The sequence below is a fragment of the Barbus barbus genome (genome assembly GCF_936440315.1).
Source record: "Barbus barbus genome assembly, chromosome: 24".
Taxonomy (NCBI): Eukaryota; Metazoa; Chordata; class Actinopteri; order Cypriniformes; family Cyprinidae; genus Barbus; species Barbus barbus.
In genome coordinates, this window is record NC_136752.1 from 21,357,023 (window position 1) to 21,371,379 (window position 14,357).

General features: G+C 35.2%; 1 protein-coding gene across 2 annotated transcripts; it reads right to left on the bottom strand.

Moving 5' to 3' along the window:
* Positions 1-677: 677 nt before the first annotated feature.
* Positions 678-11,578, bottom strand: cnstb (consortin, connexin sorting protein b). 2 transcript variants are annotated; one of them, XM_079375687.1, is made up of 11 exons: positions 11,399-11,559; positions 9,744-10,035; positions 9,246-9,470; positions 7,895-8,004; positions 6,516-6,546; positions 5,666-5,752; positions 5,040-5,151; positions 4,685-4,706; positions 4,301-4,603; positions 2,458-2,593; positions 678-2,367 (listed from the first exon to the last, which is right to left on the bottom strand). In XM_079375687.1, the coding sequence occupies exons 2-11, from the start codon at positions 9,856-9,858 to the stop codon at positions 2,156-2,158; spliced, it is 1,353 nt and encodes a 450-aa protein (XP_079231813.1). In that variant the 5' UTR covers positions 9,859-10,035; positions 11,399-11,559; the 3' UTR covers positions 678-2,155. The 2 variants fall into 2 exon arrangements, with proteins under 2 accessions (XP_079231813.1, XP_079231814.1); XM_079375688.1 differs by lacking the exon at positions 9,744-10,035 and having other exon boundaries at positions 11,399-11,578.
* Positions 11,579-14,357: the final 2,779 nt, after the last annotated feature.

A 14,357-nucleotide genomic window follows, 5' to 3' on the forward strand; every position in this document is an offset into this window, starting at 1 on the left:
TGTAGCTCATACCATAAATCCAACTGTTTGTGGGTGAAGATTCCAGAAACTGTCACACATTTAATTAGAGAGACATCTCGTGCTGGAAATGGGATATTACCACACAGAGGAGGGTACAAGTATATTTTGTGACCATTAACATGTATGCAAGCAAACATATACCTAGCAATAAATTATATTTCAGTGTCAGTTGATAAATGGTAAGATCACAACCTGTTACTGACTGAATTAACACTGTTTTGAAGAAATTAGTCAAATTTAAAAGTCAGAACTTGTGAAAATGCTTCTATTTATCATTTTACTACAGTTTAACACAATGTTCTTTGTATGAATACATTTTAATGACAAATTATTAATATGTCATCATGTAAATTTGGTGTTAATGTTTTAGACCTTTGGCCCCCGCTGTATGTGATGATATTAAATTAAGCAATATGAATAATTTGAATGCATACTTTGCATTACAGTTGCATGTTCAGATTCAATCATATTGTTCATTTGGCAAGGCAATCATGATCATGAAATTGTCTCTTGATCAGGCCTCCGTCACTGTAATATTTTTTGCTCTGTGCATCTTAAAGCTTCAACTGTCAGAGAAGTTGTTATTAGATTCTGAAATGAAATTAGCTATGAGTCAGTCTGTGGGTTTCCAAAGAGAAATGCTCCTACTTCACCATATGTGTGCCAATTCCATTTAATGCTGCGTCATCTTTTCTTCCATTCAGACAGAGCTACAGGATAAACCATAAACCACTTTCTAAATATAAAAACACATTTCCAGTCATAATTCAGAGGGAAAGAAAAAAAGAGAAACATAAAACAAAACAGGGTTATGGTTCTGAGCATATTCAAATATTTAAAATAAAAAAATTCCACAAAAACTCACACTCACTTTGATTTCTGAACACAAAATCATGTTTGTAATTAAAACAAACTGATTGATTGCTGTCTTTTATACTGTATATTTATAAAATTGTTTATTTTGTACCTGCTGACCAAGTGTCGGCGCAACAATTAACTGACATCAAGTCAGAACAATCGATCATCATTATTCTACTATTCAGCCCGTTCATGTTCTATGTTAATAATAAAGCCATTTTGATAAGTTACTATCCCATAGTTGAAGCAATAATGCACCCAAAAATGAAAATTTACTGAAAATGTACTCACTCTCAGGCAATCCAAAATGTAGATGAGATTGTCTCTTCATCAGAATAGATATGGAGAAATGTAGCATTACAGTGGATCACCTCCAGTCCATCAATTTATGTCTTGTGAAGTGAAAAGCTGTGTGTTTGTAATAAACAAATTCATCATTAAGACATTAAGATTAAAATTTGAGTCGTCTATCCATAATATTGCTTTATTGGTTATATTTCTTGTTTAAAATTAAAACTCCTGAATGATGCATTTGTTTCTTGTAAACGTAGCTTTTCATTTAACAAGATGGACTGGAGTTATCTGAATTTCTTGTAGATTATTGTGATGTTTTTATCAGCTGTTTGGACATTATGATGGCACCCATTCACTTCAGATGATACATTAGTGAGCAAGTGATGTAATGCTATATTTCTCCAAATCTGTTCTGATGAAGAAACAAACTCATCTACATCACGGATGGCCTTAAGCCAAGTAAATTATGAGCCAATTTTCATTTTTGAGTGAACTATTCCTTCAACATACACCCATTTATGCTTATTTTTGTTCATACTGTATGAATTTCAGTGATTATAGCACCAATGAAATGTGCCAATTCAAAATAAATGCATAAATACAAAGATAAGCATGGAATATAGTGTCTTGGAGTATTAAAATGTGCAAAAAAAAAAAAAAAAAACAATATCACTGGCTCCATAGGCAGTTATTTCAATGCATGTAGTTAGAGATTAAAAGAATGGCAGTGGTACAGTATATTAACATAATCTGTAATAAGTGGTATATAAGGATTATCTGTAATAACCTGTTTTTGTACCAATATTAAATACATTATGCAAATGTATTTATGCATTAGGAAGCCCTGTGTGACTAGCTAAAGCAACATTTATTAAGGCCAGTCTGGTAATGTGCATTAGTGCATATTATCTCAAGAGGAATACTGTTGTTAATAATTGGAAATGACAATATGAAGAAATAGTTCCACTGCATAAAATAGCTGCTATGATGCATCAGAAGAGAGCCACTGTGCGAGAGCGTCCACTCCTCGTCGTACAGGTCCAAAGTAAAAGTCCATGTTTTGCGAGAAGTCGGCACACACGTTTGAGTACGCCTCTCCAACGAAACAATAAAGAGCAGTGCCACCCATGCTAATCACCACAGTAACCAGACACAAGACGAGAAGGATGAGGCAAGAGTTTCTGGCCGACTCATCTGTATGCATGAGAAAGATGAGCTTTGATCAGTCTCACATTAATGCAGAACAGAAATCTGAATACATAATACATCTGCTTACAATCGTACCTTGATCGAAAGCATCGTCTGGCTCTCTAAAGCGGACTCTGCGTTTGGTTGAGTCTTTTAGCAGCGAGGCTTTCTCTGTTTCCCTGGCACAGACTCTCTTCTTTAAAATAGACACTAAGCCATCTGAGGGAAACCTCTACAGAAATATCAGAAATAAAGTATGAAAATGCTTAAAATAGACTGTACAATATAAGGCAGAATTATTCTTAAGAATACATTCACAGCAAATAATGTAATAACAACCAGTAACCACAAGGGGTCAGTTTGTGCAACATCATAATGAAGCAGCCTGCCTTGAGAAAAATAAGTGCACTTTTAAAGAGTATTTTTACGGAAATTATACAAGCACGAGCTAAATGTAATATTTTCAGACAGATAACTGCAAGTTATTTACAATTACATGAAAATGTACTAGTTTATTATTTGACGCTATATTTATAAAAACTTAATTATTTGATTTTAACAGTGTTTTTTAAGTACATACACTATATTGCTAAAAGTATTGGGTCACCCCCTTCTAATGAACAGGTTTGACTATTGTAGTCATTTTTATGAGTACAAATCTTAATGTTTAAGCATATAATGATATTCTAGGGAATTGGACAGTTTGGACAGGACCCTTTTCTATTCTAACATGACACTGCCTCTGTGTATAAGGCACGGTTCAAAAAGACATGATTGATTCAGTCAGTGTGGAAGAACTTGACTGGTCTACAGAAAGCCAAGTCCTGATCCCAGCTGAACACCTCTGGTGTGACTTTATATGCAGACCTTGAGCCAAAAACGCCAAATGACTTGTACCAATCACCAAACACCAATGACATGTACATAAGGGTACTGTCATTTTAAACACGTCCTAAACTGTTGCAACGGAGATGGAAATATAATTTTTAAATACATGAATTATGTTTCCATCTTTGATGTTACAGTTTTGTTAGTGCCTTTTTCTGTTCTAAAGAAGGGGGTGTCCCAACACTTTTGTCCTTATAGTGTCTATACAAGTCATTGGTGTTTGGTGACGAGTAAGTCACTCGCTTTAATGTGGCTTTAAAAATATGTATTTCATATTTTTTAAGTATACTTTTAAGATTTAAAAAATTCAATTCATTTCAGCGCACTTATTTTTCACAAAGGAGAGCTGACCTAAAGATGAAAATCCTGTCATTTACATTTTTTATTTTTTTTTACATTTACTTGTTTGTTTTTTTAATATAGCTCATAGTATGTCATAATGTAAAAATTTGCCTATTTTTTTGTTGTTGTTGTTGCTTTTCCAAGTCAAATCAGAGGCCAAAACAAAATTGCCAAGTCTTCAAATCACTATAAAATAATTGTGTACAACGAATTAATAAATCATGTAATGCATCATTTAGCTGTCGTGTGTTGATAAAACAAAAATGAGGAACTCTTTCACAGTGTGTCTGAAGCAGCTCTGGAGAAGGTTTATGCAGTTGGACTGTTATTTAAGATGACCACACCCAATAGCTTAGGGAAACCATACACTCCCTGAACGCTTCTTTATAAAATTCCTGCAGCTGGCTGCCATAACGCTGTAGATGACATCACACTATTTTGCTTTCACAAAGCAGAGAAACCCTGTGGCTAAGAAATGTGGCCTGAGAATTTTACGAAAGTCCCACTTGACCTTTTACAAAGTCATAAAAATTCAATTTGAGGACCCAGATTAATACATTGCATATTTAGGCCCTGAGGAATACAAATCGTTCAGTAAGCGGATGGTTTGGAAAGACTGCAGCAGACGGATGGTGTCTCAGCATGCTTAGTTTTTCTAAGGGCAGATGGTAATATGTAAGAGATTAACATCACTCCTACAGCGTCTTACCTCTTCTACCTGAATAAGGCTGGCCAGCTCATCCACAGGAACCTGGCCATCAACAACTGTGTCATCCTGCAGCTCCTCATTCCAGCACTCATCCTCCTCAAGACCTTCCTCATCCTCGTCCTCTTCCTCTTCCTCCTCATTCAATTCACAGTCCTCTTCTGGCTCCTGTTCAGCTTCTGGCCATGAGCAGTCCTCCGCCCGCTTCTCTCTCTCGGTTGAGTTCACTGAAGCTCGTTCTTGTTTTGATCTTCTGTGTTTTGGCACAAGGGTTGGGCTGTTGTGTAGTTTTATGTCATCCATGTTCTGCAATAACAGACTGCTTTAATCAGACTCACAAAAACATAAACTGCATGGGTGGATAATAAAACAATTGTAATGTTTTACCTTTTCCAAAGAGAGTTTAGGTCTGAAAAAGGAGAAGCAGAATTTGTCAAATTCACTTAAGTATTATAATTATTGTTGTTACTCAATATACATACTGATTTATTATATGCTGAGTTTTCTATATAATATGTACATCTAAATATTTAATTTGTGTGTGTGTATATATATATATATCTATATATTACAAAGTTTTCTCCTTTTTGATGTGTTCCCTATAAATCTGTTTAAATTGATTGGGCTTGATGAGGCCTGGTGTTGTCAGGAATAAATATTTTAGGGAAGGAAAAAATGCTATTATTATTATTATTATTAATTTCTACTTGCTTGGGCAGTCCTTGTCTGCACACAGTCTCACCTCTGGTGTGTTTTGCAGATATGACTCAACAGTTCCATATGCTCTCTGTCAGTTCCGTTAGAATTTAAAGGAGAGTTACAATCAGTCTGGACGCTGATTTTCCTCTGGGACTCTGAAACCAAAAATATGGATTTGAGTCTTTGAATCATTTCGACTGTGTTTCATATTCTCCCATGCATTATGTGAAAGCAATCTAAAAAGTTACATGCTATTCTCAGTTCCTGATATTTCATGAAACAAATCCTTGTACCAAAAAAGCTACAGCCATGTGACATTCTTCAGTTTTCTCCACAGTCAGGTCTTGTTGCAAGTTAATCAGATAAGAAGGGAGAGTCTGACCTCTGTACTGCAGTGATATTGGTGAAGTAACAGAGTCACTTTTGGTCTGGGCAATGAAGCGAAGTTGGGAAATGAGCAATTTCCTGAGCTCAAACCATTCCACTTCTGTTTACTTATGAAGGATGGAAGTAGCAATTGTCCTATTTACAAAAGGAGTCTCATCCTCACAAGATAAAACAATGCTTTGGGAAATTCCCTCACGCGTAAACAAAGTAACCTCCCCTGGTTCAAGTTATTTCAGGAAACATTTTTTCATATTATTATCCATAATCATCTGGCATCCTTACCCCATTTCTCTTGCATGGAGGCCAGATTAGACAGCAGTCTTTCATGATACAGCTTCTCCAGATGAAGAAACTCCACTGCCCACTGATCTGAAATGCTCAATGCTTAAAGAAACCAACACTTAAAAGTGTGTCTACATGCATATTCTATATATATATATCCTTTTCAAAGATTTTTAAATAAATGAATTCAGCAAGGATGCATTAAATTGACCAAAAGTGTCAGTAAAGACATTTACAATGTTGCAAAATATTTCCATTTCAAATAAACGCTGTTCTTGTGAACTTTCTATTCATCAAAGAATCTTTAAAAAATGGTCAAATATCATGGTTTCCACAAAAATATTAAGTAGCACAATTTTTTTTAGCATTGTTAATAATAAGAATAAGTTTCTTGAGCAACAAATCAGCATATTAGAATGATTTCTGAAGAATCACGCGACACTAAAGGCTAGAGTAATGGCTGCTGAAAATTCAGCTTTGCCATGAAAGGAATAAAGTACATTTTAAACCATAAAAAATTATTATATTACTGTTTTTCCTATATTTCTGATCAAATAATGCAACTTTGGTGAACATAAGAGACTTTTTTCAAAAACTTTAATTTATAAAGGAAGACCATATGATGACAATTACAAAATAAATCTTTCAAATCACTTAAAAATCTATCAACATCCTTCCTTTTGTGCAACACCCTACAAGTCAACATGAAAAGACACACCCTAATGAGACTCTGATTACGCTGGCCCTGATCACTATGACAGCAGCATCAACAGGGACCGTTTAGTGATAGCAAAGGAAAGTCAGAGAGGAAACAGACAGAAGAAGTGGATTTACATGCAAAAGAGGATACAGTCCTTTTCAAGAAAGTAGCCCTCCGCTATCTGTAATGGAAGGAAAATATCAGTAAGTAAAATATTACATCTCCTTACCACATTTATCTTCCAAAGACGGTTTCAACAAGTGTTCTGTTAGAAGACTCTCAGCTGGTCAGTCAAAGTCTATTTCCTGTTAGACCTGAATCTAGAGTCTTGATTTCATTAGTTGTAGTGAAGAGCATCTTTAAAAGGACTGTACTGCATGACGATGTGAACGGTCTGACAGTGAGTGTGAACGTGCAAGAAATAACTGCTCTATCTTTGCCCATCTAATGAATTCTCTTGTCCATATTTAGTGTGAGACAGGAAAATAAATTGTTTTCTAGTGTACTCTTGATTTGATCTAACTATAATAATCTCATTGAGAAGCAATTTGCTCCCCCTATCAGACCTCTATAGGGAGATTGAAAAAACAACTCCAGGGAGCACATTTCGGTAGTTTGTCTTGTTGACAGATCTGATTATAAATGTGCATGATGAAGCTTATTTGGATGCCCGGAAATGCTGACAAAACACAGTAAAACAAGAATAGTTCATTTTTATACTACTTATTGCATGTTTTTGCTGAATTTATTTAGGCAGTTTAAACAGAAAGATATTGAAGTTTGTTTCTGACACAGGATAAAAAAAATCATTACTTTTTATCTCCCAATTTTTTTTCTCATAATTTAAGATATGACTTTACATCTCGCAATTCTCACAGTTCTGATTTTTTTCCTCAGAATTCTGAGTTTACATTTTGAAATTCTGTTTTTTGTTACTGCCATGAAATAAAAAATTAATGACGTAAAATAACAAAAGGTAATTTGTGACTTTTAACTGACTTTTTCTTGCAATTGAGAGATTATGTAACAATTCTGACTTTTTATAAAATTGCATCACTCTTTGTTGTACTGACTTTATATGTTGCATTTCTAACTTTATATCTTGCAATTCTGACTATATATCTTGCAATATTGTCAGAAAAAAAGTCCAAATTGAAAAATATAAACTCAGAATTGCAAGAGTTTCCAATAAAAATTCCTCTGTTATTTTATTCTGCTTCCACAGAAAGAGCTCAAAAGAATACGATACTGCTTTTATTTCCTTAAAATATCCCAAACAAAAGTAATCTTGCTACCCTGTGGAAATTTGTGTAATTTATTAGTCCACAGAATACACATGAACATTCATCAGCTTAACAGCATCATTCTTCTATATTATTAACAATCTAGGTGTATCTGATGACGGATGCAGAGAGAAAAACGCGTATGCACACATTTATTAAAAGACAACCAGGTCTTTTCATGCCAGTTTTTGTTTTGGCTATGGGCTTTATTTGAGAGTAACCTTTTCAAACTGTCAGTGCACACACCTGGTGTAAGGAATGAGGGAGGAGCATGTGATCATTGTATTCAACGAGGGACTGCAGTGAAGCCAGAAGAGAAGGACTAGGCCCAGGCGGCACAATCCCTGAGAGACGACCTGTACAGAGATCACACCAGGAGAAAACTGACTTTAGTAAATCAGTCAATCCAGTGCTTTTTTGAGCACATTTGAACAAGTTTATGGTCAATCATTATATGAAACTACTTAATACCTCATTTGATTAGCCAGTATATTTAAATGTAACCTTAAACAAATAGTCAGCCAAAATGACATTTCTGACATTATTTACTCATCCTTATTTCATCCCAAATCTGAAAACTGATATTTTTTCATGGAACACCAAATTATCACTGACATCTCAGTCAGCTCTTTTCCATACACCAATAGTTCACAGTACTTCCTGGTTAGCTCCAGTAAAAAATAACATTAAATAAAAGTGACCAATATAACCATCAGTATAACTTGTGTGCTGCTAAAAAAGTTTCTTATGTTCACCAAGGCTGCATTTATTAAGAAAAATACAGCAAAAACAGTAATATTGTGAAATAACTGTTTTCTATTTTAATATATTATCAAATGTAATTTATTCATTTGATGGCAAAGCTGAATTATCAGCAGCCATTACTCCAGTCTTCAGTGTCACATGATCCTTCAGAAATTAATATGCTGATTTGGTGTTAAAAAGAATTCTTATTTGAAACTTTAAAAAGTTTGTGCTGCTTAATGTTTGTGTGGAAATCATGATACATATTGTTTCATATTGTTAAAAAGAACAGCATTTATTTGAAATAAAAATCTATTGTATCAATGCAAAACCATTAACTGCTGCTTTTGATTAATGCATCCTTCCTGAATAAACTTTTTTATCTTATTAATTACTTTTAAATGTTAGTGTGTACATCATATGGACCATTTCTGCATCATACTGTATATATATCAATTCTCAGTTCTGAGTTTATATTTTGCAATACTGACTTTTTTCTCTGAATTCTGAGTTTACATCTTGCTATTCTATTTTTTGTTACCGCTATTAAATAAAAAAAGATGATTTGTGACTTTTTAACTCACAATTCTGACTTTGTTCTTGCAGTTGAGAGATTATCTAACAATTCTAACTTTTTTTCATAAAATTGCAAGTTAACCTCTTTATGTTGTACTCAATATGTCTTATTTCTTATATATATATATATATATATATTGTGTTCCAAGAAAAAAATTTAAGTACTTTAATTAGGATGAAATACAACTTAAGTATTATTTTATTCATCCAAAAAAAACAACAACAACAACAATGTGGCTAATCACAGCACCAAAATATTGCAATATAAATGGCTTACCATGATCTAAAGAACAGCTATGGCTCTTGATGTTTGTTGGAGACCTCTCCTCTGGGTTCCTGTTCTCTGAGGCGTGTTCCAAGTCCATAACCTCTGCCTCCTGCAGTTTGTTCTGATTCTCATCTGAGGCTGTCAGGTAAGATGTAATGATGTCCTCTTCAGTCTGAGTTATTCTGCTCGTCTCTTTCCATCTTACAGACTTCCTCATCTCGGACTCCTCCATAACTGCAAGGTGATCACAAAGAAGATGCACAGTCATGGAAATGAATCTATATCTTCATCAGAATTCAAGAGGAAACATTTTAAAGTCTTGATGTCTGTTTTTCAAATTCTTTACCCTGCTGTTCCTTATGCTGTTCATATCTGTCACCAGTGACAATGCATTACATTTATCATAAAATTTATCTTTTTCCTCAAAAGAATTCAGAGAGGAAACACAAGTAGGACAGGTTTGGTGTTACTGCAAATTTTTTCAAGCAGATGTTGGGCCTTACTTACAAACACAGTGTCCTAACAGTGAACCAACAATCACTTCAGCTACTCCCGAAGCCAACAGCAAGCGCAAACTGACAGGTATGTACAAAAACACTAGAGAGTTATAGCAGCGATGCATAATTCATGGGATAGGGGCTCTTGTCTTTCACTCGGTCCAGGCATGTTGAAGGATGAGCAGTGAAACCAGAGACAGAGAGATGGAAAAAGGGTGGAGCGTGGATGAGTGTCCTCATTGTAAAGAAAGTGCCAATGCCAGTGTGGTAACAGAACATGGTGTATGACGAGGTGGAGGAGGCTGAAAGACAAGTCGAGATGTTTCTTGACACAACATGACCACAGCTGGCCTAATCAGTGTCAAGATGAACACTTATAAAAGCTGAACAGTGTGAACATATATACTGAGACTGACACTGTACCTAATGCAGCAAGAGGTCAACAGTTTTGTTTGCAAAAATAGTTTATTTAATATACTAGGCATATACCGTTCAAAAGTTGTTGTTTTTTTATGTTTTTTATGTCTGTGTGGCTCATTAAGGTAGCATTGATTTGATCAAAATACCGTAAAAACAGTTATACTGTGAACTATAATTACAATTTAAAGTAACTGTTATACATTTTAATACTTAATGTAATTTATTCCTTTGATGCCAAAGCTGAATTTTCAGCAGCCATTACTCAAGACTGCAGTGTCACGTGATCCTTCACAAATGATTCTAACATGTAGATTTTTATCAAAGTTGAAAATATTTTTTTGTGGAAAATGTGATATATATTTTGAGTTTTTTTTTTTTTTGGAGTTGAGTTCAAAAGAACATTTTCTTGAAATTGTTTTTTTGTAACAATGTAAAAGATTGTCATTTTAGATCAATTTAATGTAGTTAGCAGCAATAATGTAACTTCGAATCTGAACCTTTATGCTGTTTTTTTTTTAAATATGGAAACGTATTTCAAAATTGTTTATATTATTCCAAGTACCTTGAGGTACTATATCAAAATTGCATTTTATTGGTTGTGATGCTATCATCCAACAGGCTACGATGTTTATTTATTTATTTAATTTTTTTTTTTTGGAAGATCACAGTCACAGCTAATAACCACTTTTAGAGTGCACTATACCATGAAATGTCAAAGTGATTAGTGTGTCCAAAAACCTGCTAAGTTAGATGTCAGGACATCTTGTCAGGTCTTGTCAGATGTAAGGTTTTCACATGCCACAGGAAACTTTTTATAAATAATATGCTAAATCTGAACCCTTTTTGAAGAAAAGAAAAGAAAAGAAAAGAAAAGAGAAAAGAAAAGAAAAGAAAAGAAAAGAAAAGAAAAGAAAAGAAAAGAAAAGAAAAGAAAAGGCATGTGGATTAATGAGTGACTAAATCAAATGCAAATACAAACGGATTAGAAACCCAACACCATAACGTGAATTGGTAATTTTGGTACAATATTATATATATATATATATATATATATCTCACATCTCCTAAAAAACATCTCCAGAGCATACATAGTCTACCTTGCACACAAATAGCCTACACAGCATTGAAAGATGGTGTAAAGGGCGCGTGCTTTAGTGTCCCGTACCCATTTCACGGTTTTATTTTCATCAGAACCATTTCAAGACACAGACACACGACTCATTGAAATATCCCTGTCGTACTTACGTTTAGTTTCTGTAGCTATTGCTGTTACAATGGTCCGCATCTGTAAACGCGTGCACGCGCAGCGTTCATATCTGTTCCCAGAGCTGCTCATACAGAGACCCCAGACCCCTCTCTGGCAAACACACACCGATCTGAAATCAGTTTCGATGCTCTGCCTGTCTGCATCTGTGCAGTTGTTTACGATCCAAACAGGGGCGTTTCTTTTCTAGGTTTAGGTCTTGCTGGGCGTTTAGTGCCACCCATCGGTTCATACGGGGCACTGGCATTGGAAATGAGTTTGAAGAGAGATCAAATTTGACATAAATTGTAGCATGTTCATTTTAAAATACATTAATTCGTTTCAGTTGTCAGTTTCTATTTACCCACAGAATGTTTGATTAATATAGCTGCATCACAAAAAATATTACTTTAAATATACTAAAAATATATATAGGCTAGGCCTATACATTATAAAGCCTATGACACTGCAATATTTATCTTGTACACAAGGCTAGGCCTGTTTTAATAAACTACCTTATATAACTTGCATTTTAAATCGATGACTGAGTAGTTTTCACCAACTTCACAAAACCAAACAATTATGAATTTAATTACTCATCATCATCAACAACAGGAAAGAGCTGGTATAAAGAAAAAGTCTTGTTGTGTTCAGTTTCAGTAATCCATCAGCATCATATCCAAAGCTATTCAAAATATTTTCAGAACTCTTTCCCCAAAATATAAATAAACTATGTGCTGATATTACAGCTTTGAGGGCAAACATGAAATGGAGGTTAGAAAATGTAGGAACTGGAGTAGTGATGTTACGTTCGTGAACGAATCGTTCTTTTTGAACGAATCTTTTAGGTGAACGAATCATTCTCGTTCACGTAATCCATTGACTGAGACTCATATTTCTCGTTCACTGAAACTCCTCCCTCCACCGCAGCGCGCCGCTATTGCGCGCATGCGTAGCTCTGGACCGTTTCCTCTGTCAAAGAATGACTAAACCTCGAGCCAATAGCCTTCGAGTATGATACGAGGACGGAGCATGTGATTTGTTGAATCTAGTGAACGAATACGCCCTTCATTGAGTTGCTTTGAGTTTGAAAGAGTCAAATGAACTGTTACATACATACATCTCGTCTCATTATTACGTTCGTCGTTCGAACAACTGGTTCTTTGTTTTATTTTTTTATTTATCATTTTGTTTTATTTATTAGGGCCCAAGCCAGTAAGGCGCAGGGCCCTATTGTTCTTCTAAGGATTATTATTTTTTTTTTTATTTTTTTTTTTTTTTTTTTTTTCAATCATCCGGGCACTTTTGGGGGCCTTAACGTGCCCGAAAACTCTCGAAAATTGGCACGCACGTTGGAACCTGCGGCCATTAGGACGCCGCTGAGGCTGGGACCCGGGCGTGGCACAGGGGCTCTACGGCGCCCCCTGGAAAATTGTCAGAAAGCTTGATGTATAGCTCACACATACTTGCACGTATTCATATGAAACTCGGTACACATATAGAACTCATTGAGCCGAACAACTTCCGCGCAGCATGTCATAGGCTCCGCCCAACAGGAAGTCGGCTATTCAGGGCTGTTTAAAAAGCGCATGCTCTGGAATTTGATATACTCCTCTGAGGATTTCCATACGATTGCCACCAAACTAGGTGAACATGATCTCAAGACATTGGGGACGCTAAATTGCGAAGATATTTTTGATATGTCGAACGGTTTGCCCGTGGCGAGGCGATGAAGTTATGGCGAAAAATGAGACCCAGGAAATGCCTAATAACGTCCACATACATTGTATGATGTATATCAAACTTCAGTGATTTGTTCGTTGTATGATGCCGATCGGATAGATGTGACTATTATGACTGAAAGTTATAGCGCCACCAACTGGCTGCAGGAAGTGTGTCGTTTTCAAAATGCTTTGAATTCAGCATCTTCTTTTACCTCGATTTGCTTCAAACTTCACCAGAATAATGTCAAAACACGGCCGATGTAAAACTGTGAAGGGAATATTGATATCTAAAATTATGTTGCCATGGCAACGTGTCAAAGTTGAAAATTCGTTTCTGGTGATTTTGAGGCAGATAACATGTTTAGAATGTCATGAAACTCAACACACATATCAGTATTAATGATAGTTAGACACTGGAAAAAGCTCATAAACGGGCGTGGAAGAGACACTCTATAGCGCCACCTTTTGTCAAAAATGAGGGGGTTAGTTTTAGCTACAGACACCAAACTCGGTACATAAATTGTTCTTATTAATCCGGACAATTTTCTAATTTACAGTCATTAGCTACGACCAACAGGAAGTCGGCTATATTTATTTTAATGTGGGTTTTTTTTAAAAACGGGCTGTAAACAAATTAATACTCCTCCAAGCAGAAACACGGAAATCACACCAAACATTTTTTATCATGATGCCAAAATACTGAAGATGCTAAATTGCGGACGGATTTAGGATATCTTGAACGATGATTTAATGGCAATTTATTAAAGTTACAGTAAAAAAGATCTTTTTTTTTTTTTTTTTTATCTTTTAAGAGCAGCTTCCAAACACTTCATAAAAAATTACATACACAGAACAATACAGTCTGAGGATATGTGATTAATTTCATGAATTTACAATACACTATGCAGAGGAGAAAATTTGAAAACTATCAGAGAGTTAGACTTAGACTGCTTCTGAGTGAGAGATCCCTGTCAGCCTGCAGCTGAGTGAGGGGTGGGGGTGGGGGTGGGGTGTGAGTGACTGTGTGAGTGACTGTGTGGATTGAGCCAGTGGGTGAGAGAGAGAAAGAGAGAGAGAGGGTCTGTTTTTTAAAATCTTTAAAAAATGCTTATAAATCATTAAAGATTTTGATAACACTTTATAATAAGGTCTCAATTCTTAACATTAGGAAATGCATTAATTAACGTGAACTAACAATGAAAAATATATTTTTACAGCATGTTAATTCTTCCATGAT